The following is a 21,267-nucleotide window of genomic DNA, read 5'->3' on the forward strand; positions in this document are numbered from 1 at the left end:
TTGTCTTTCCTCTTCCTTGGAGTTCATTATTGACAAAATATTTCTTGTTAATTGCCTCAGTTTTCTTCTCTTGAGTTCTTTCTTTCTTGACTTTCTCAGTTTGGTTTATATTATCACTGTTTCCTGGAACACTATCCTTTGTGGAGTAGCTTACTACTTCCTACCGTCTTCCTCTATTTCCTCCTCATACGTACTCAGACACTGCCTCCATCTTAACAGCCTTTTCCCAGCTGCTGATTCTGACCCTAATGTTAAGTCTCACTTTTCCCTCCTGTGTGTGTTCTCTTCCTGTTTTAATAGTTTCATTGACTGTTTTTATATAGGTAGCTTGCAGTTAGTCTTTTTTTTTTTAAGTTTTTGTTTAACTTCCAGTTACTTAACGTGAGTGCAATATTAGTTTCAGGCGTACAGTATAGTGATTCAGCAATTCCATACATCACCTAGTGCTCATCATTACAAGTGAACTCCTTAATCCCCATCACCTATTTCACCTACCCGCTACCCACCTCCCCTCTGATAACCATCAGTTCTCTATAGTTAAGAGTCTGTTTGTCTTTCTCTTTATTTTTCCCTTTGCTCATTTGTTTTGCTTGTTAAATTCCACATATAAGTGAAATCATTTGGTATTTGTCTTTCTCTGACCCATTTAGCTAAGCATAATACTCTCTAGCTCCATCCATGTTGTTGGAAATGGCAGAACTTTTTCATTTTTTATGGCTGTATAATACTCTGTTGTATATGTATACCACAACTTCTTTACCCATTCATCAGTTGATGTAGCAGTTTTTCTTTTCTAGTTTTTATCTCTTCTCATTTTGAGAATTTTGTTTCATTGTATATTGTTCAAACTGGATGTTATATTATTACATAAGGTTAAGTTGTTCTCATGATCAAGAGCTCATCATCTTACTTGCCGTACTCACTTACAACCCTCAACGCCCTCCACACACGCAAAAAGCATATTGCACTACTTTGATTTTTTTTAAGTTTTTTCCCCCATTTTATTTCTTTTCTGTTCCAGCATTCATTGTTTATGCACCACACCCAGTGCTCCATGCAATATGTGTCCTCCATAATACCCACCACTAGGCTCACCCAACCCCCCTCCCCACCATCCCCTCCAAAACCCTCAGTTTGTTTCTCAGAGTCCAGAGTCTCTCATGGTTTGTCTCCCCCTCCAATTTCCCCCAACTCACTTCTCCACTCCATCTCCCCATGTCCTCCGTGTTATTCCTTAGGCTCCACAAGTAAGTGAAACCATACGATAATTGACTCTGCTTGACTTACTTCACTCAGCATAATCTCCTCCAGTCCCGTCCATGTTGATACAAAAGTTGGGTATCACCTTTTTTATGGAGGCATATATCCATTGTATATATGGACCATATCTTCCTTATCCATTCATCTGTTGAAGGGCATCTTGGCTCTTTCCACAGTTTGGTGACTTTGGTCATTGCTGCTATGAACATCAGGGTACATATGGCCCTTTTCACTACATCAGTATCTTTGGGGTAAATACCCATTTGCACTACTTTGATTTTTATTAATAGTACTAAACTCTTTCTATTTGGTCAAATTTAGGATGAAAGTAACTGTAGGGATCTTCATTATCTCTGAGTAAAGAATATTGGTCCCATAATAAACATACAGCTCACCACAGAGGAGATCTTTGTTGTTGTACTTGTATGGACATGTTTTATGTGTATGTATTAACATCCATTTATTTATAAAATTGATCTGATTATCTCTCCTTGATAATCTGCTTTTAAAAATCCCATATTGGTTTCCCTCGTAACTTAAGATGATTGTAGAAAAAGCAATTTAACCTATGTAAAACATCATTAGTAAATTGTATATAGTTGGTCTTTGAACAACATGGGTTTGAACTGTGTGGGTCCTCTTAAATGGATTTTTTTTTCAATAAATACATATTTTACTCTGTGATTAAAAAATAAGGTAGAAGTTGCCACATGACTAAAAGTGAAGGGAAGGTGATGGAGAGTTGCTGAGAAGGCTGGAACATGCTTATGGCACTCATCATCGTACTACCTGTGCAGAGTTTTTGGTTCACTGAGATTTTCAACAAAAAGTTGTGAAGGGGCTGTCTCTGGAGAGGGATTCTCAGCAAGGTACCAAGACCAGTCATTGTCCACAGCTGGCCAAGGACCACAGAATGATAATCTGCTCTCCCCCCATCCCGCCATCCCTAGGGGTCCAGGAAAATACTTAGGGCGGGATAGCACCAGGTAGTAATGTGGGCTATAAGGCCCAAGGTAGGAAGGAGAGCTGTCTGAGGTGCTGAATATTCTCTACAGCAGAGAATTAATATTGCTGGGAGCAGCTTGCCAGAAACTGAATTAGAACCACATGGAGGGACTGGATGGAGAAAGCAACCTAGAGAGAAGATAACAGTGCTGTGCCTTCCCCTGTTCTTTGCCTTTCCCTGGACTCTGCTTGAAAGGAGGTTGCCCATGTTCCTGGGTAGCTTTGCTAACTTTGGGTGGGGATGAGGAGATGTGTGGTGCCTTATTCTACTCCTGTACTACATAGGTTTTTCCTTATGATTTTCTTAATAACACTTTATTTTCTCTGTTTTTATTGTGAGGATACAGTGCATAATACAACACAAAACATGTTAATTGACTGTTTCTGTATTGGCAAATGTTATGTTCTGGTCAACAACAGGCAATGAGTAATTAAGTTAGTTCTGGGGAGTGAAAAGTTATATGTGGATTTTGATTGCATGGGAGGTCAGCGTTGTTCAGGGGTGAGCAGTATACTATATACTGTAAAAGTTGGTCTGTTCTAAATGCAATGCCATGTTGCTGCTCTGTTCCATTGGAGTTTATTTATTTATTTTTAAAGATTATTTATTTATTTATTTGATAGAGAGAGATCACAAGTAGGCAGAGAGGCAGGCAGAGACAGAGAGGGGAGCAGGCTCCCTGCTGAGCAGAGAGCCCGATGTGGGGCTCGATCCCAGGACACTGAGATCATGACCTGAGCCGAAGGCAGCGGCTTAATCCACTGAGCCACCCAGGCGCCCCATCCATTGGAGTTTAAATATGTACTTTCGTGATCACAGTGGTTAATTACATTTCCCTCTTGGGATTTAAAATCCGGGGTCAACTATTTTGTCTTCTCTATCTAGGGTTTATTATTTGGCTTTGTGACGAGCACATAGGAAGCATGTAATAAAGAGTTAAGTACTAACAGCAGTTACTGATTATTGCTGTGGTCTACGTTCTGTAGGAAGCACTTTATAAGCATTATGAAGATCATTTGTTCACCAACTATATGATTATTAGCCCCACTAACAGATGAGGATTAAGTAACTTAAGAATTAAGTAACTTCAACAGTTGCACAATAGTTGAATGGTAGAGCGTGGACACAGGATTGAAGCTCTATTCCTAGAAAGTATGTTACACATATTGTCTCCATATAAATAAAAAAAAGGGAAAAAAAGCTAAATGAACAAATAAAACATCAGGAAAGCATATGAAGTTTTCATATTTTAAAAATTGATATTTAGCTTTCCACCATGTGGTGGGTAGGTAGAATTACCAATCAGAGATACTTTTATCCTTTAACCTTGCTCTTTCTTACTGGGTCCAGTAAAAGAATTAGAAATTAATTTTACTGTTTCAAATGAAACAATATGTGATATCTCTGCAAATTCTTTGTAAAATTGTTAGATGCAGTTAGAAAATGGACTTGTCAATGACCTGTGAGTGTCATTATTGTATCAAAGGACAGATGGGGTGAGTTGCTCATGCATCTACTTCAGACCTCCCTCAAGAGTCTTTTCTGATGCTGTAGCTGCTATCTAGTTGGTAACAGTATTCATACTATATTTCTAGGCTCCACTGGGCTATGAGATAGGCCAACAGATCTCTGTAATATTAGGGTGATTCTCAAGACACTTAATTTACTGCTCTGAATGTGGACCCAGATGTGCTAGTCCATATCTTAAGCCTTCCTTCTTTCTCTCCAAGGCTGGTAGTCCCACATTCAGTTCATGAATGGTAACTGTTTAATGTAAAGTGATAGCAGTAACATAGAGGGAAAAAAACTGATGGAATTGTCGCCAAAGGACATGGAGAAAAGAAAGCAAAAATTTGTCCTCCAGAATAAATGATGGAAAAATTCACTAGTTGAAGTTCCTTCCTCTCAATATAGCTGTTAAATCTCTAATACCCCTATAATTCAGCCCATCTTTCCAGCATTCCTTAAACATTGAGAAATATTTCTGCTGCATCTAAACACTCTTGTAGACATAAACACAAACTGATTATGCTTTTTAATGCTCACCTAGTGGCCTGTCTTTACTGATAAAGTTCATACAGTGCTCAATTTAGCCTTCAAAAAGTCTGTCATCCTCCTTTGCTTTTTGCACAGTGCTTTTCAAATTTCAGAATGTCTTAGCATTGCACACATACACCTGCTTTCATTTCCAGTTTAAATAATGGTTATTTTCTCTAGATAGTTCATGGTTGCTTTACTTACACCCCTCCCCATTACCTCAAGATCCCTCATTAGGTGCTTCCAACTTTAAGTATTTGTTCCTTTGCAGCAAATAAAATACAGCAGTCACTTACTATGCCATAGGATTTCTCTGTCCTTGGGTGAGGCATTTGAATTCTGTACTTCAGTATGTATTAAGATTGGAGGGAAGGGAAATTGAAAATAAAATATTGGGTCACGTTTTAAGTTGACATAAAGTATTCAAAATCTTGTGTATTTTCATTTTAGCATGCTCCTTTTGATGGAATGGTTATGGTAAACATCAGCCATTATATTAATGAGAAAGTTTTTGAGAATGAAGGAAGATGGAAGGTATGTTAGAAAAAAATTTTCATTTTTTCTTAATAGTTTTTTTTATTTAATATTTTAAAGTTTTTTCCCTGTTTTCAGGGTTCAGAAAAAGTACGGGATATATCACTTCCAGAGGAACTTGTTTTCACTGTGGATGATAAAATACTAAATGATATAAATCAAGCTAAAGCCCAATTTCTCAAGCAGGTAGATTTTTTAAACTTTTTTTTCTTAGATACTAAGGCTTTTCTTTCAACTACCACATATAAAAATTGGGTCATCATCTGACAATGACAACATAAAACAATTTATTTATTTATTTTTAAAGATTTATTTATTTAAAGAGAGAGCATAAACATGGTGGTAGGGCTGGTGGCAGAGGGAGAGGGGGGCTGAGAATCTCAAGCAGACTCCCCACTGAACCCAGACTAATATGGGGCTCAATCTCACGACCCTTCATCATGACTTGGGCTGAAATCAAGAGTCTGATGCTAAACTGACTGGGCCACTCAAGCACCCAAACAACATTAAAACATTTTTTTTAAAAAGATCTTATTTATTTGGCAGAGATACAGTGAGAAAGGCAACACAAGCAGGGAGAGTGGGAGAGGGAGAAGCAGGCTCCCCGCTGAACAGGGAGCCTCATGCAGGGTTCTGTCCCAGGACTCTGGGATCATGACCTCAGCCAAAGGCAGATGCTTAACAACTGAGCCACCAAGATGCCCCAACATTAAAACATTTTAAATTGGAGCTTTGATACCTTTAATTTTTTATATGTAATGTTTAATGCAGATGATGATTTGGTTATCTTTGGGGTATTCTTCTTAGCTGATTTTTCACTTTTCCCATTTTATTTATTTATTTGTTTGTTTGTTTGTTAGGCATCCGATCTGCAGATTGTGGTGTATCCCTTTACATCTTTTGGCAAAAACCTGACCAAGAAGAAGCTGCTTCACCCTGATACATTTATTCAGCTTGCACTTCAGCTGGCCTATTATAGACTTTATGGACGGTGAGAACCCTTCATTTTCCATTTTCAGCATCTTGAAGTCCAAGGGTATATCTTTAGCATAGCTATTCCATCCTCATTCCCCAGTGTTTTTCCTGACTTTTTCCACAAGCGGCACTGTGTCCTAATTTGGACTTCCATCATCAGTGTTTTGGAGTTTTGATGTGTGACACTTTCTACAGAGTGTCGACTGTCTTTTAAGAGAGGTTTTACTGTTCTTTGGAATTTAAATCACTTGGTTTCCTTGTAGCCTCTGTTTCCTGATGGGTTTATGATATTAAAGATTATCCAGTTTTGACTAATTTTTAGGATAAGAGAGATGGTGTGTTGTGACTTTCTACATCTTAGGCAGGAGTAGAAGCTCTATGAACTTGCTTTTTTAAATATCTAGTCTCAGAATATGTGTCTTTAAATGGGTTTTTAGGTCATTTGAATTTAATATAGTTATCAGCAAGTTTGGGTTTAAGTCTACCATATTGCTCTTTCTTTTCTTTTTATCATATCCGATTTTTGTTTTTTTTATCTTATTTTGAATTCATAGTGTTTTTAAAAAATTGCTCCATTTTATCTCCATTGTCAGATACACTCTTTTATTTTGTTTTTAGTAGTTGCACAGGGTCTATAAAATATATCTTTAATTTACCCAAGTTTACCATCAAGTAACATTTCCACTTGAAGTGTAACATAAGAACCTTAAAACAGAATGCTTCTCCCATTTTTTATGCTGTTGTTGTATATTATACTTCTATAAAGGTAGTAAGCCTCACAATACACGGTTACTATTGACATTAAGAAGTGGATTATCTATTTTCCTTGTGGTAAAATGTAAATTAAAAAAACCTTTCCAGGGGCACCTGGGTGGCTCAGTGGGTTAAAGCTTCTGCCTTCGACTCAGGTCATGATCCTAGGGTCCTGAGATTGAGCCCCGCATCAGGCTCTCTGCTCCACAGGGAGCCTGCTTCCCTTCCTCTCTCTCTGCCTGCCTCTCTGCCTACTTGTGATCTCTGTCTGTCAAATAAATAAATAAAATCTTAAAAAAACAAAAAACAAAAAAGCAACCTTTCCAGTTTAGCCATTAATTACATAATGTAGCATTAATTACATTCTCAGTGTTGTGCAAGCATCACATCTGTCTATTTGCAAGATGATTTCAATGCCTCAGAGAGAGACTATAACCATGAAACAGTAATTTCTAATTTCTCCTATTGTCTCAGCCCCTGGTAATCTCTAATCTACTTTCACTCTCTATGAACTTGCCTATTCTAGATATTTCCTCTAGGTGGAATCATAGGATATTTGTCTTTTTTGTCTCTGATTTATTTAACTTAGGATAATGTTTCCAAGGTTCATTCATATGGTATAATAAGAACTTCATTTTTCTTTATGGCTAAATATTCCACTGTGTAGATACACCACATTTTCTTTATCCATCCATCTGTTGATAGACACTTGGTTTGTTTCCACCTTTTGGGTATTGCAAATAATGCTGTTGTAAACATTCACATACAAGTATCTGAGTCCCTGTTTTAATTTCTTTTGAGTCTATACCTAGGAGTGGGATTGCTGGATTGTGTGATAATTCTTTTTCACTCTTTGAGCACCTGCCAAACTATTTTCCACCATGGCTATACATTTTACATTCCCACCAGCAGTTTACAAAGGTTCAAATTAGTCCATATCCTTGCCAACACTTATTTTTTTCATTAAAAAAATTATAACTATTGGTTTTGAAGTAGTATATCATTGTGGTTTTTATTTGCATTTCCCTATTGACTAATGAGGTGGTTTATCTTTTCATATGTTGGTTGGCCATTTGCATGGCCAGATGTATATATGTTTGTATATCTTCTCTGGAAAACTGTCTATAGAAGTCCTTTGTGTTTTTGGTAATTGGGTTGTCATTTTTTTTTTAATTGAGTGAGTTTTTTATGTATTCTGGATATGAAACCCTTATCAATACATAATTGGCAAGTATTTTTCTCCCACTCTGTGGTTTTTCTTTTTATTCTGTGCATCAAAGGATACCACTATGTTTTTAATTTTGAAGTACAGTTTATCTATTTTGCTTTTAACTGTAGCCTGTACTTTTATTGTCATATTGGAGGAATCATTGCTAAGTCCAGTGTCATGAAGTTTTATTATTATTACTATTATTGTAAGATTTTATTTATTTATTTGACAGAGAGTGATCTGGAGAGCACAAGCATGGGGAGTGGCAGAGGTAGAGGAAGGAAGCAGGTTTTGGGTGGAGCAGGGAGCCTGATGTGGGGCTTAATCCCAGGACCCTGGGGATCATGACCTGAGCCAAAGACTTTTAACCGCCTGACCCACCCAGGAACCCACCAGTGTCATAAAGTTTTGCCCTTATATTATCTTTCAGGGTTTTTTTTTTTTTTTTTTAAGATTTTGTTTATTTATTTGACAGAGAAATCACAAGTAGGCAGAGCAGTAGGCAGAGAGAGAGGGGGAGGCAGGCTCCCCGCTGAGCTGAGAGCCTGATGTAGGGCTCCATCCCAGGACCCTGAGATCAGAACCTCAGCCGAAAGCAGAGGCTTAACCCACTGAGGCACCCAGGTGCCCCATCTTCCTGGAGTTTTATAGCTGTAGCTCTTTAAATCTTTGATGTGTTTTCTTTTTTTAATTTTTTTTTTTTTTTTTTTTTTGGAGAGCAAGAGCACAAGTGGTTGGAGAGGTGGAGGAACAGAAGGAGAGGAAGAGAAACAATCTAGAAGTAGACTCCATGCCTAGTGTGGGGCCCAATGCAGGGTTTGATCTCATGACTCTCAGATATGACCTGGGCCAAAATCAGGAGTCAAACACTTAGCCAACTAAGCCATCCAGGCACCTGTCTTTGATGCTATTTGAATTAATTTTTGTGTATAGTGTGTGGTAAGGGTCCAACTTCATTCCTTGACAAGTGGATATCTAATTTTCCTGGCATTATTTTTTTTTAAGAATTTATTTATTTATTTGACAGAGAGAAATCACAAGTAGGCAGAGAGGCAGGCAGAGAGAGGAGGGAAGCAGGCACCCTGCCTGCAGGGCTCAATCCCAGGACCCTGAGATCATGACCTGAGCCGAAGGCAGAGGCCCTAACCCACTGAGCCACCCAGGCGCCCCCTGGCATTATTTTTTTAAGAGACTGTTCATTGAATGGTCTAGATGTTCTTGTTTAAAAATAAGTTGATTATATGTGTAAAGATTTATTTCTGGGCTTTCAGTTCTGTTCATTGGTCTATATGTCTCTTCTTATGTCAGTACCATACTGTTTTGATTATTGTAGCTTTGTAGTAAGTTATGAAATGCAAAAGTGTGTGTTCTTCACCTATGTTCTTTTCTAGATTGTTTTGGCTATTCTTGAAATTCCATATGAATTTTAGGGTTAGTTTTTACATGTTTTTCAGAAATATTGGAGTTTTGAATCTCTAGACTCCTTTGGGTAGCATTGTCACCTTAATGATAGTCTCCGATCTAAGAACACAAAGTCCTGCTCCATTTAATTATGCTTTTAAAAATTTCTTTAAACATTGCTTTGTAGTTTCCTGTGTATAGTGTTTTTGCTTCTTTGGTTAAGTTTAAACTCGAGTATTTTATACTTTTTGATGCTATTGTAAGTGGAATTGTTTTCTTAATTTTCTTTTCAGGTCATTTATTGCTAGTGTATGGAAATGCAGCTTATTTTTGTGTGTTGGTTTTGTGTCTTTAAGCTTTGTTGAATTAGTTTATTAATTCTAATACTCTTTTGTGGACTTGAGATCAAATAATCTGTCAATAGAGATAGTTCTGCTTTTTTTTTTTTCTTTTCCTAATTTGTAGGCCTTTTATTTCTTTTGGCTTGAACACCCAATAGTATGCCGAATTATCTTTGTCATATTACTTGGGGTGGAAAGTTTTTAGTCTTTCATAATTGAGTATGATGTTAGCTGTGAGTTTTCCATAAATGTTTTTTTAACATGTTGAGGAAGTTTCTTTCTATTCCTGGTATATTGAGTGTTTTTATTATGGGAGAGTATTGGATTTTGTCAAATGCTTTTCTGTGTCAGTTATCCTGTGGGACTTACCCTTCATTCTATTACTAAGGTGTATTACACTGACTGATTTTCATTTGTTGAACCACCCTTGCATTCTAAGACTATATCCCACTTGGGCGTGGTGTATTGTCCCTTTAACATGCTGCTGAATTTGGTTTGTTAGTAATTCTAAGATTTTTGCATCTTTATTTATAAAGGGGTATTGGTCTATTGTGTCTTTTTATAATAGCTATATTTTAAAGCTTTTATTTAAATTCCAGTTAGTTAACACAGTGTAATATTAGCGATTTAGCGATTCAGCACTTCCATACAATACCTGGTGCTCATCACAGGTGCACTCCATAATCCCCATCACCTATTTGACCCATGCCCCATGCACATCCCCTCTGGTAATCATCAGTTTGTTCTCTATAGTTAGTCTGTTTCTTGTTTTGCCTTATTCTCTCCCCACCATCTGACCCTTTGCTTGTTTGTTTTGTTTCTTAAATTCTACATATGAATGAAATCCTATGGTATTTGTCTTTCTCTGACTGACTTTGCTTAGCATAGTACTCTATTGCTTCATCCATATCATTGCAGATGGCAAGATTTCATTCTTTTTTATGGCTGAGTAATCTCACACACTATATCTTCTTTACCCATTCATCACTCAATGGACATTTTATCTGTTTCCATAATTTGACTTTTATAGATAATACTGCTATAAACATTGGAGGGTATGTGCCCCCTTGAATCACTATGTTTATGTCCTCTGTATAAATACCCAGTCATGTGATTGCTAGGTTGTAGGATAGTTCTGTTTTTAACTTTTTGAGGAAACTCCATACTGTTTTCCAGAGTGGCTTCAGCAGTTTGCATCACCAACAGTGCCAAAGAGTTTTCTTTCTCTACATCCTCACCAACACCTATAAAACCCACAGTTTGTTTCTCAGAGTCCAGAGTCTCTCATGGTTTGTCTCCCCCTCCAGTTTCCCCTAACTCACTTCCCCTCTCCATCTCCTAGTGTCCTCTGTGTTATTCCTTAATGCTTCACAAGTAAGTGAAACCATATGATAATTGACTCTCTCTGCTTGATTTATTTCACTCAGCATAATCTCCTCCACTCCCGTCCATGTTGATACAAAAGTTGGGTATTCGTCCTTTCTGATGGAGGCATAATACTTCATTGTATATATGGACCATATCTTCTTTATCCATTCATCTTTTTTTAAATTTAAGATTTTATTTATTTATTTGACAGAGAGAGAGATCACAAGCAGGCAGAGAAGCAGGCAGAGAGAGAGGAGGAAGCAGGCTCCCCACCGAGCAGAGAGCCCGATGTGGGTCTTGATCCCAGGACTCTGGGATCATGACCTGAGCCAATGGCAGAGGCTTTAACCCACTGAGCCAACGAGGTGCCCCTCCATTCATCTTTTGAAGGGCATCTTGGCTCTTTCCACAGTTTGGCAACTGTGGCCATTGCTGCTATGAACATTGGGGTATAGATGGCCCTGCTTTTCACTACATCTGTATCTTTGGGGCAAATACCCAAAAATGCAATTGCAGGGTCATAGGGTAGCTCTATTTTTAATTTTTTGAAGAATCTCCACACTGTTTTCCAAAGTGGTTGTATCAACTTATATTCCCATGAACAGTGTAAGAGGGTTCCCCTTTCTCTACATCCTCTCCAATACTTGTTTCCTGTCCTGTTAATTTTGGCCATTCTAACTGGTGTAAGGTGGTATCTGAATGTGGTTTTGATTTGAATTTCCCTGATGGCTAATGATGATAAACTTTTTTTCATGTGTCTGTTAGCCGTTTGTATGTCTTCTTTGGAGAAGTGTCGTTCATGTCTTATGCCCATTTTTTGACATGATTATGTTTTTTGGGTGTTGATTTTGAGGAGTTCTTTTTGGATCTTGGACATCAGCTCTTGTCTGTAGTGTTATTTGCAAATATCTTCTACCATTCCTTGGTTGCCTCTTTGTTTTGTTGACTGTTTTGTTTGCTGTGCAGAAACTTTTGATCTTGATGAAGTCCCAAAAGTTCATTTTCACTTTTGTTTCCTTTGCCTTTGGGGACATGTCTTGAAAGAATTTTCTGTGGCCAAAGATCCTCCAGGATTTTGATAGATTCCTACCTCACATTGAGGTCTTTATTCCATTTCAAGTTTATCTTTGTGTATGGCGTAAGGGAATGGTCGAGTTTCATTCTTCTATACATAGCTCTCCAATTTTTCCAGCACCATTTATTGAAGAGACTTTTTTCCACCATATATTTTTTCCTGCTTTGTCAAAGATTATTTGACCATAGAGTTGAGGGTTATATCTGGGCTCTCTGCTCTGTTCCACTGGTCAATGTGTCTGTTTTTGTGCCAGTACCATGCTGTCTTGGTGATCACAGCTTTGTAGTCAAGCTTGAAATCAGGCAATGTGATGCCCCCAGTTTTGTTTTTCAACAATTCAAGGTCCCTTAGCAATTCAGGGTCTCTTCTGGTTCCATATAAATTTTAGGATTGTTTGTTCCAGCTCTTTGAAAAATACTGGTGGAATTTTGAAAGTATAGATTGCTCTAGGCAGTACAGACATTTTAACAATGTTTATTCTTCTGATCCATGAACATAAAATGTTCTTTCATCTTTTGTGCCTTCTTCATTTTCTTTCATGAGTGTTCTGTTGTTCCTCGAGTACAGATCCTTTACCTCTTTGGTTAGGTTTCTTCCCAGATATCTTTTTTTTTTTTTTTTTTTAATTTTATTTATTTATTTGACAGAGAGAGATCACAAGCAGACAGAGAGGCAGGCAGAGAGAGAGAGAAGGAAGCAGGCTCCCGGCTGAGCAGAGAGCCCGACGCGGGGCTCGATCCCAGGACCCTGGGATCATGACCTGAGCCGAAGGCAGCGGCTTAACCCACTGAGCCACCCAGGCGCCCCTCTTCCCAGATATCTTACAGTTCTTGGTGCTATAGTAAATGGAATCAATTCTCTAATTTCCCTTTCTATATTTTCATTGTTAGTGTTGTCTTTGTTTTTGGTAGGAGGGTAATGCTGGCTTCCCTTTGAGTTAGGAAATGTTCCTTCCTTTTTAGTTTTTTGGAGGAATTTGAAAAGGATTGGTGTTCATTTTTTAAGTCTTAGAATTCATTGATGAAGTTACGTGATCTAGGACTTCTGTTTGTGGGGAGGTTGTTGAGTACACATTCATTTCCTTACTTGAAGTAGGTTCAGATTTTTTTTTTCCTTGAGTCAGAATATGTCTGTTTAATCTGGGTTATCCAGTTTATTGGTTTACAGTTGTTCATAGTATTCCCTTAAAATCCTTTTTATTTCTGTAAAGGAGGTAATGCCCTCTCTTTCATAACTAATTTTAGTAATTGGAGTTTTTACCCTTTTTTTTTCTTAATCATTGTAGCTAAATGTTGTCAGTTTTATTGACCTTTTCAAAGAATCAAGTTCAGTTAACTTTCTCTAATTTTTAATTTATGTATTTTGGTTATTTCTAATCTTAATTATTTTCTTCCTTTTGCTGGCTCTGGGTCTACTTTGCTCTCCTTTTTTCCAGTTCCTTAAGGTGTGCCCTTAGTCTGTTGATTTGCAGGGGCTTCTTACGCCACAATACAGGTATTTACAGCTATAAACTTCCCTTTGAGCACTTTTCATTCTATAAGGTTTGGTAGGTTGCGTTTTCATTTTCACTCATCTCAAGGCGTTTTCTAATTTCCCTTGTGATTTCTCCCTTTCCCAATTTGTTGTTTATGACTTGTTGGATGTCTTCATATTTGTGAATCTTCCAGTTGTTCTTCTGTTATGATTTTTGGCTTCATTTCATTGTCACTGAAAGAGATACTGTTTATCATTACAGTATTTTAAAATTTATTGAGGCTTGTTTTGTGGCCTACTGACTGGTCTTTCCTGGAGAGTGTTCCGTGTGTACTTGAGAAGAATTGGTATTCTACTGTTTGGAAGTGGCATGTTCTATATATGTCTCTTAGGTCTGGTTATTGATACTATTGTTCAAGTTCTCTGTTTCCTTGTTTATCGCCTGTCTACATGGGCTATCTCAGTTATCAAAAGTTTGATATTAAAGTTTCCAGCCGCCATTGGAGAGTTGTCTAGTTGTCTCTTCAATTCTCCCAGTATTTGCTTCGTATGTTTTAGGGCTCTTTTTAGGTGCATATATTTTTTATAATTGTTATGTCTTCTTGATGAATTAAGCTTTTCATTAATATATAGTGTTCTGTTTGCCTCTTAACTCTTGGCTTAAAAGCTATTTTGTCTGATAATAACATAGCCACTCCAGCTCTTGTACTTACTATTTTTAGGGAATATCTATTTTTGTCCTTTTACTTTTAACCTCTTAATGTCTTTTTATCTACAGTGAATATAAGATCCTAGATTATGGGTTTTTTTAATCTATTCTGTCAATCTCTGCCTTTGATCGAATAGTTTATTTACATTTAAAATAGTTACTGATAAATATTTCCTTATACCACCTAGCTCTGTTTTCTGTAGGTCTTATTTGGTTTTTGTTTCTAAACTCTTCTACTACCTCTTTTTTATTTGTTTGATTTTTTTTTTTTTTACAGTGTGCCATTTTGGTTCCCTTCTTTTTCTTTACATTTTTAATCTATTTTATTCATGATTACTTGGAGAATACAATTCATATTTAATATTTGTAACAACCTCATTGAATAATAGCTTAGTTTTAGTAGTATACAAAACTCTGCTTCTGTACATCTCTGTACTCTATTTTGTTCATGATTACATCTTTATACATTGTGTGCCCATTGATACAGGTTTATATTATTGTTTTATGCATTTGCCTTTTAAATGAAAGAAAAATAACTATTAAACATGTTGCTCTGTCTCCCATGTTCTCCATAAACTCGGAGTTAGATCTAGAGACTTGAGACTAAGAATCAGTTATTTTTATTAATTTTTATGACAGTACATCAAGTAATTAACGTCATTTGTTTTCTGTTTCATCCTATTGAGACTGAGTGGATTTGTAAGCCAATGTCCATTATAAAGTTTCCTCCCTGAGTTTTTTACCTAATGGTTTTAGTAGGCATTGATGATCATAACCAAGATATATTCTTTTGTTAGAGGTTACAGTGCAGTGATATTTTTATTTACTGCTTTTATTTTTAATCTGTGTTAAGTTTTTATTTACACTTTCTCCTCTTCATACTTGAAAAGGATACTATTTCAGCTCAGGGAGATAGCCTTATAGATACACTGGGCGGAAGAGGCTTAGTAATTCTGTTTGAGCCTTCTTAATGCCCATGTTCACATTTTTTCCTCTCACTCCATTTGATCTCTTTAACTCTGGATTCCAACCACCAGAAATAATAATGTTTCCTAAGTAAGAGAGCTCTATATCTAAAATTGTTTATATCATTCTTCAACTCAGGAAAACAGTCGTCACTCTGGGGAACTTCTTAGAGAATGCTTTTACTTAATCCTGTAGTGATTCATGTAGTATATGAAGGAACTAAAGGCCAGGGACTCGGTATTATCTATTGCTGTGTAACAGTTATCACAAACTCATTTGGCATAAGACAGTAAATGTTATTTCTTATTTTCTGTCACACAAGAACCCAGGTGCAGGCTTCCTGGATGCGTCTACCTTCAAGTTTCCTGAAGTCATAGTTAGAGTGTCATTCAGCTCTCTTCTCATTTAAAGGTGTTCCTCAGAGGGGATCTGCTTCCAAGCTCACTTGTGATTATTAGCGGAGATCACTTCCTTCCAGGTTATTTTCCAGAGGCAACCCTTAGTTTCTCATCCTCTGGGCCTTTCTGTAGGGCACCTTCCAGTGAGGCAGCCTGCTTTCCTCATACTAAGGAAGTGAGAGTGATTCAGATCTCTCTTTGTAACCTAATTTCAAAAGCGACATCCCATCACTTTTGTCCTGCTCTTTTCATTAGGAGCAAATTACAAGTCCATCTCACACTCAAACTGAGGAGTTACACACAGTATTACTACCAAGAGTCAGGGATCACTGGGGGTGCTTCTTAGAGGCTACCTACCACAGATGCACTGCAGTATAGAACCTGACCACAGCCAAGCCTTGGAAGGAGGGAAGCCGTGGTGTCCCAGACCCTGTAGATCAGACTATTTTTTTACTCTTTGATTATTGAAAGTAGTCTCTTGGTTACTGAAAGTCACAACAGTGGTCTGTAGTGTAGAACTTAGTCTCTGACCAAAGCCAGCTTTACTAAGTCAGGTTTTTTTGTAATAATATTTGAGTATTTTCTTTGTTATGACGCTTTCTTTTATTTTCATTTTTTCTTGTAGCCCTGGCAGTTGCTATGAGACAGCTACGACAAGGTGCTTTTATCATGGCCGTACAGAGACTATGCGCTCATGTACTATAGAAGCGCTCCGGTGGTGTCAGTCCATGCAGGATCCTTCTACTGGTGTGAGTATTGAAAAGTTATTATTTACTTGTTTACAGGAAACTTAGTCCTTGAATAACCAACTTCTTTGCTTCAGTTCCCCTGGATCAGTAAAATCGTTTCAGATATTTGCCCCTCAGGTGTTTAAAGCATGCATTCAGTGTATATACTTGGAAAGAATATGAAACAGGAAAGACCTGAGAAGAAGCTCAGTTGTGTCACTTTCTGGGCAAAGTATCTTTGATACCATGGATATTTTACTATTACTGATCTACCTTTAGGATAACACCAGTGAAGTACAGACTATCCTAAAGTGCCTTAAAAAGATGCTGTTCCTTGATATGGTTGAAAGGTTTTGAAATCACAGATTCTTGTTTTCATGTATTAGAACCAGAACAGTTTTGCTTTATACTTCTTTTTTTTTTTTTTTTAAAGCAGTCTCTATACCTAGTGTGGGGCTTGAACTCACAACCCTGGGTTAAGAGTCACATGCCTTACCAACTAAGCCAGCCAGGCGCCCCTGTACTTTTTTTTTTTTTTAAAGCCATTTAGACAATAGGGTGGTTCCCTTCCACTGCTGTTTTGGTATTGTATTTGTTATTTAGTTTTGATAGACAAGGTTATATATATGTTCATTTATTTTAATAGCATAGAACTATTTCATTATCATTTTGAACAGTTCTTTGTTTTGAAATCATAGTTGCTTCTGTCTTTACACTTATGAATATCACTTCGGTGTTGCCCACAAGTTTCTATTTTCCTTCCTTAGAAAGAAATAATCAAGATGAAGGACGATATAGGAAAGAAAAGGTAGTAGAAGAAGTAAGGAAAATATGTAGAAACCTGTGTCTCAGCATCTTCATAGAAATCTTTTCTCTTTCAGATTTCTCAAATTATGTTCAATCATGTTGAATTCAGGGTTTTTAAAATTTGGTTTCTGTATAGTTGACTGAAGTATTGTCTTGATTTTTAACACAGCTTCTTGAGAGGCAGCAGAAGATGTTACAAGCTTTTGCAAAACATAATAAAATGATGAAAGATTTTTCAGCTGGAAAAGGTACTGATATTGGAATTATTCTGACTTTAAAAAATTCTCTCATGTTGAAACATTTTTTTTCTATCTTCATACTTCTGGTTTCATTGCAGGATTTGACCGTCATCTTTTAGGGCTTTTACTCATAGCAAAAGAGGAAGGTCTTCCTGTTCCAGAACTCTTTACAGACCCTCTTTTCTCCAAAAGGTAATATGATACAGTGTTTTATAACTTGATCCATCAGATCCTTTTTTCTGAAGGTTAAAAGCTCTTCAGAAGTAATGAAAGTTTCTGTAAGCCTAGTAAAATAACCTCTCTTTATGCCACACAGTGGAGGAGGTGGAAACTTTGTTCTCTCAACAAGTCTGACTGGTTATTTTAAAATCCAGGGAGTGGCAGTTCCCATGGTCCACAATGGCTATGGATTTTTCTACCATATCAGAGATGACAGGTAAGTCTGTTAGGCATTTAATGTGTGTTTGTTTCTCTGTCCAGTTTTTGGGACACTTGGCAAATCAGTCCTTTAGGTGTTTTGTGCAGAACACCATTTAAGGTTGACTCAGTGACATACCATCATCATTCTCAAAACCCAGTACACATATTAGCATATTTGTTCCACCCAACATGTTTTATGCTAAGTTCAGGTAAAATTTGATCGCCTATAAATATGTGTTGGTTCATATAGTCATAGATAGTACTGTAAAAGAATGTTTTACCAATTCCTATACATTTCATTTGTGTTGTATGAGGTTTATGGAAAGAGTGAGAAAGAAAATGCTATAACCTGGTAGGTGGAGAGCAAGGTAATATGAAATTAGCAGAAAGGCTTGGGGGGTCCTCATTCACATAGTCTGGCCGTCTCCTCTCAGAGGTCTTTGGTAGCTTGGGGGCCTTTATAAAAAATAAAGTGGCTACATCTAGTACAGTGAATAGATGATAGGTGCAATTGGAATATAAAAAATTAGAATGGAATATAAAAAATTAGAATGATCATATGTAGGCATATTTCAATGTGTAATGTTTTTATACTTTACATTTTTGAAAGAGCTTACAGTCAGTGTTATTGTACAAAATTTTATTATCGGTCTCCATGTCAAATGTCACCTGTGCATGGCATGTTATACCAGTGTTACCTGTATTTATTAGCATCTACATCCTAAATTATCCATTCCCATAATATTCAGTTTATGTACATTAATGTACAAATTAAAGGGTAAATTACAGAGGTTAAACATAGATCTTACTCTTTTTTTCGTAATAAAAGGTCAAAGGTGTAAAATCATCATCAGGCACAGAGAATAAGCATTCTGTCATATTTCCTGACACATCTGGATGTTGTATTGCGCACATGGACAGGAGCTCCAGCCAGACACACTTCAGCTGTCTGACTTGAGAAAAAGTCCTGATCCTGGGGCAGAACTTACAGTCACTCATTCACGAAGTAGGTAATGAGAACTTGTTTTTTACATACTGAGGACACAAGACAGACAAGATTTCCCTCTTAAAGATTTTGGTTTTTTACTCGGGAAAAGAGACAAAAGCAAACAAGCAAGATAACTAGTGAAGAATGCTGCGAAGGGAATAAGCAAGTTGGTAAGGTGATAGAGACAAACTGGGCGGGAGTGGAGCATTGCTTCATTTAGTGTGGTCAGAGAGGGCCAGCGGAGCAGAGATGTTGAGGAGAGGGAATGAACCACATGAATAACCAAGAATACAGCTCTCCAGACTTTGATTGCTGCCAGCTGTCTCCAGTGCCACCTGCCAGGCTGAGCCACTGCCTTCTCCCACGTAGGTTGTTGCAACAGGTTCTCCTGCGGTCTTCCTGCTTCAGCCCTTCCTTCCCTTCAGAACACTGTCTACACAAAACCCTTTGATGCCCTTTTAAAAATGCCCTTCTGCTCAAAATCCTCCAAGAGTTTATTTCACTCACAGTAAAATCCAAAGGCCTCCTACGAGATCCTGCGTGATCAGGCTGTCATTCACCACTCTGACCTTATGTTCTACAGTGCTCCTCCTGTTTCACTCCACTCCAGACACTTTTGTTTTCTTGTACCTTGAATATAGCAAGCAGGCTCCCTCCTCATGGCATTTGCAGTTACGATTTTCTCTGTCTCCTACTGTTCCTTGAAATATATATAATAAGTAGCTTGGGGGCCTTTACTTCATGCAGGTATTTGCTTAAAATTTGCTACCATCTGGGAGGCCTCCTCTGATGATCTGTAATAGCACTCCCCACCTCCCACACCTGCTACATTTTCTTTGTAACACGACCATCCAGTGGGTATACATATTTGTTGATATAGCAATCTTTCTTCCTTTCCTAGAATATAAACCCATAAGAACAGGGTTTTTGATTTGTTTATTGCTGTATCCCCACCTTTGTAACCATGCCTTGTAAATAATACATGTTTTCACAATGATTTTGTTGCTGAACATAATTATATGGTCCTCAGTTAGGACGTGGCCTGACATAAGGAACAGAAAGAGGCATTATGGCTATAAATTAGCAATTAAGTTGCAGCAGTGGGGGTTGGTAGAAGAAGTTGAAGAGAGGTCGGTACGAGCTGCATCTTGGAGGACAGTATTTTCAACTCTGAGTGCACATTAGAAGCACCTAGAAAGCTCTAAAAATATTTCTTTTGGAAACACTGATTTGTTTGGGGTGGTCAGTTGATAATAGGGCCTTGTGAGATGGTAAGGAGTGGAGATTTTCTCCTAAGGATAATGGGAGCATTTTACCAGCTTTTAAGCATGAAATGTATAAGGGACTTTTGGCTCTTACATGAAATATAAAGTGGAAAGTAACAGGAGCAAGAATGAGATGAGAGAACTCAGCATAAACGAGAAGTTGGACAAGGCAGGAGGTAATGAAGGTGGAGAGAAGTGGAGGGATCTGAGAGCAACTTTGGAGGTGATTTAACTGATGAATTGGTGATTTCGATGGTAGCATTTACTGGAATGGAGAAAATTAGGGGAGGACTATGGTTGGGGCATGTTAGGGTAGAATTTTGTTTTATACATGTTGATTTTGTTTCATCTAATAAGGAAGGTATTATCTTCATATATGAGAAGATGTGTCAGTAGGCATATGGTTACATGACTGTGAAGCTCACAAGAGATCAGGGCTAGAGTTACACATTTATAAGTCTTTACCATGAATACATAAAAAATAGTTTCCAAATGAAATACATGGAAACTATCTGGAAAGCTTTTTCATTCATTGTTAAACTTGAGAATTGTATGTCTTCACAGAAAATTGGTTTATTTTTGAAATAGCATTTTATTTTAAATGTACTGCAAGCTTATAAAAATCAGTAAAAAAAGGAAAAAGAACAGAGTCATCTACAATTAAAAGACAAAAACTGTTAGAATGTTTCTAATCTACAATGCACATAGTATATAATTTCCATAAATTTAGATCACATTTTAAATATTTTAGTGTCCTTTTTGGGAAATTCACTTCCACTTAACATTATTTCAAGCAATTTCCACTGCCGTTAAATATGCTTTGAGTTGTTTGTTTGTTTGTTTGTTTTGTTTTTGTTTACGATTTTATTTATTTGACAGACAGTGAAAGAGGGAATATAAGCAGGGGGAGTGGTAGAGGGAGAAGCAGACTTCCTGCTGAGGAGGGAGCCCAATGAGGGTCTCAATCCCAGGACCGTGGAATCATGACCTCAGCCAAAGGCAGAGGCTTAACAACTGAGCCACGCAGGCGCCCCATACTTTGAGATGTTTTAGTGGTTGAATAATGTTTCACAGATTTCCATAATTTATGTAACTGTCTCCCTGTTTTCAGTTTTTCATCATTACAAATCATGTATAATAGTATATACTCATTTCATCACATCGTTGCAAACTCTAGGCATTATAAATCATTGTTGGCCAGGTCTATAGGCAAAAATAACATAATTTGAATGCTTACAAAGCGAATTTTCTCTTAATTGACATCTGTGTACATTCTTTTGTAAACTGCATATAGGAAAGCTTTCCGTGATTTAG

The 21,267-nt window shown here is 37.3% G+C and overlaps 1 protein-coding gene across 4 annotated transcripts in view; it reads left to right on the forward strand.

Annotated features, from left to right (window-relative positions):
- The window catches only part of CROT (carnitine O-octanoyltransferase), a 50,046-nt gene that overhangs the window by 26,843 nt on the left and 1,936 nt on the right, over positions 1-21,267 (forward strand). For 3 of the 4 annotated variants that reach the window (XM_044245938.1, XM_044245939.1, XM_044245941.1), the window contains 7 exons: positions 4,754-4,837; positions 4,916-5,023; positions 5,698-5,828; positions 16,132-16,255; positions 17,211-17,289; positions 17,379-17,472; positions 17,597-17,716. In XM_044245938.1, coding sequence (XP_044101873.1) covers positions 4,754-4,837; positions 4,916-5,023; positions 5,698-5,828; positions 16,132-16,255; positions 17,211-17,289; positions 17,379-17,472; positions 17,597-17,716 — 740 coding nt within the window. Of the gene's footprint in view, positions 1-4,753; positions 4,838-4,915; positions 5,024-5,697; positions 5,829-16,131; positions 16,256-17,210; positions 17,290-17,378; positions 17,473-17,596; positions 17,717-18,529; positions 19,355-21,267 lie in introns of those variants that run through there. The other variant, XM_044245940.1, reaches the window with a different exon arrangement.

Source organism: Neovison vison, chromosome 4 (assembly GCF_020171115.1).
Source record: "Neovison vison isolate M4711 chromosome 4, ASM_NN_V1, whole genome shotgun sequence".
Taxonomy (NCBI): Eukaryota; Metazoa; Chordata; class Mammalia; order Carnivora; family Mustelidae; genus Neogale; species Neogale vison.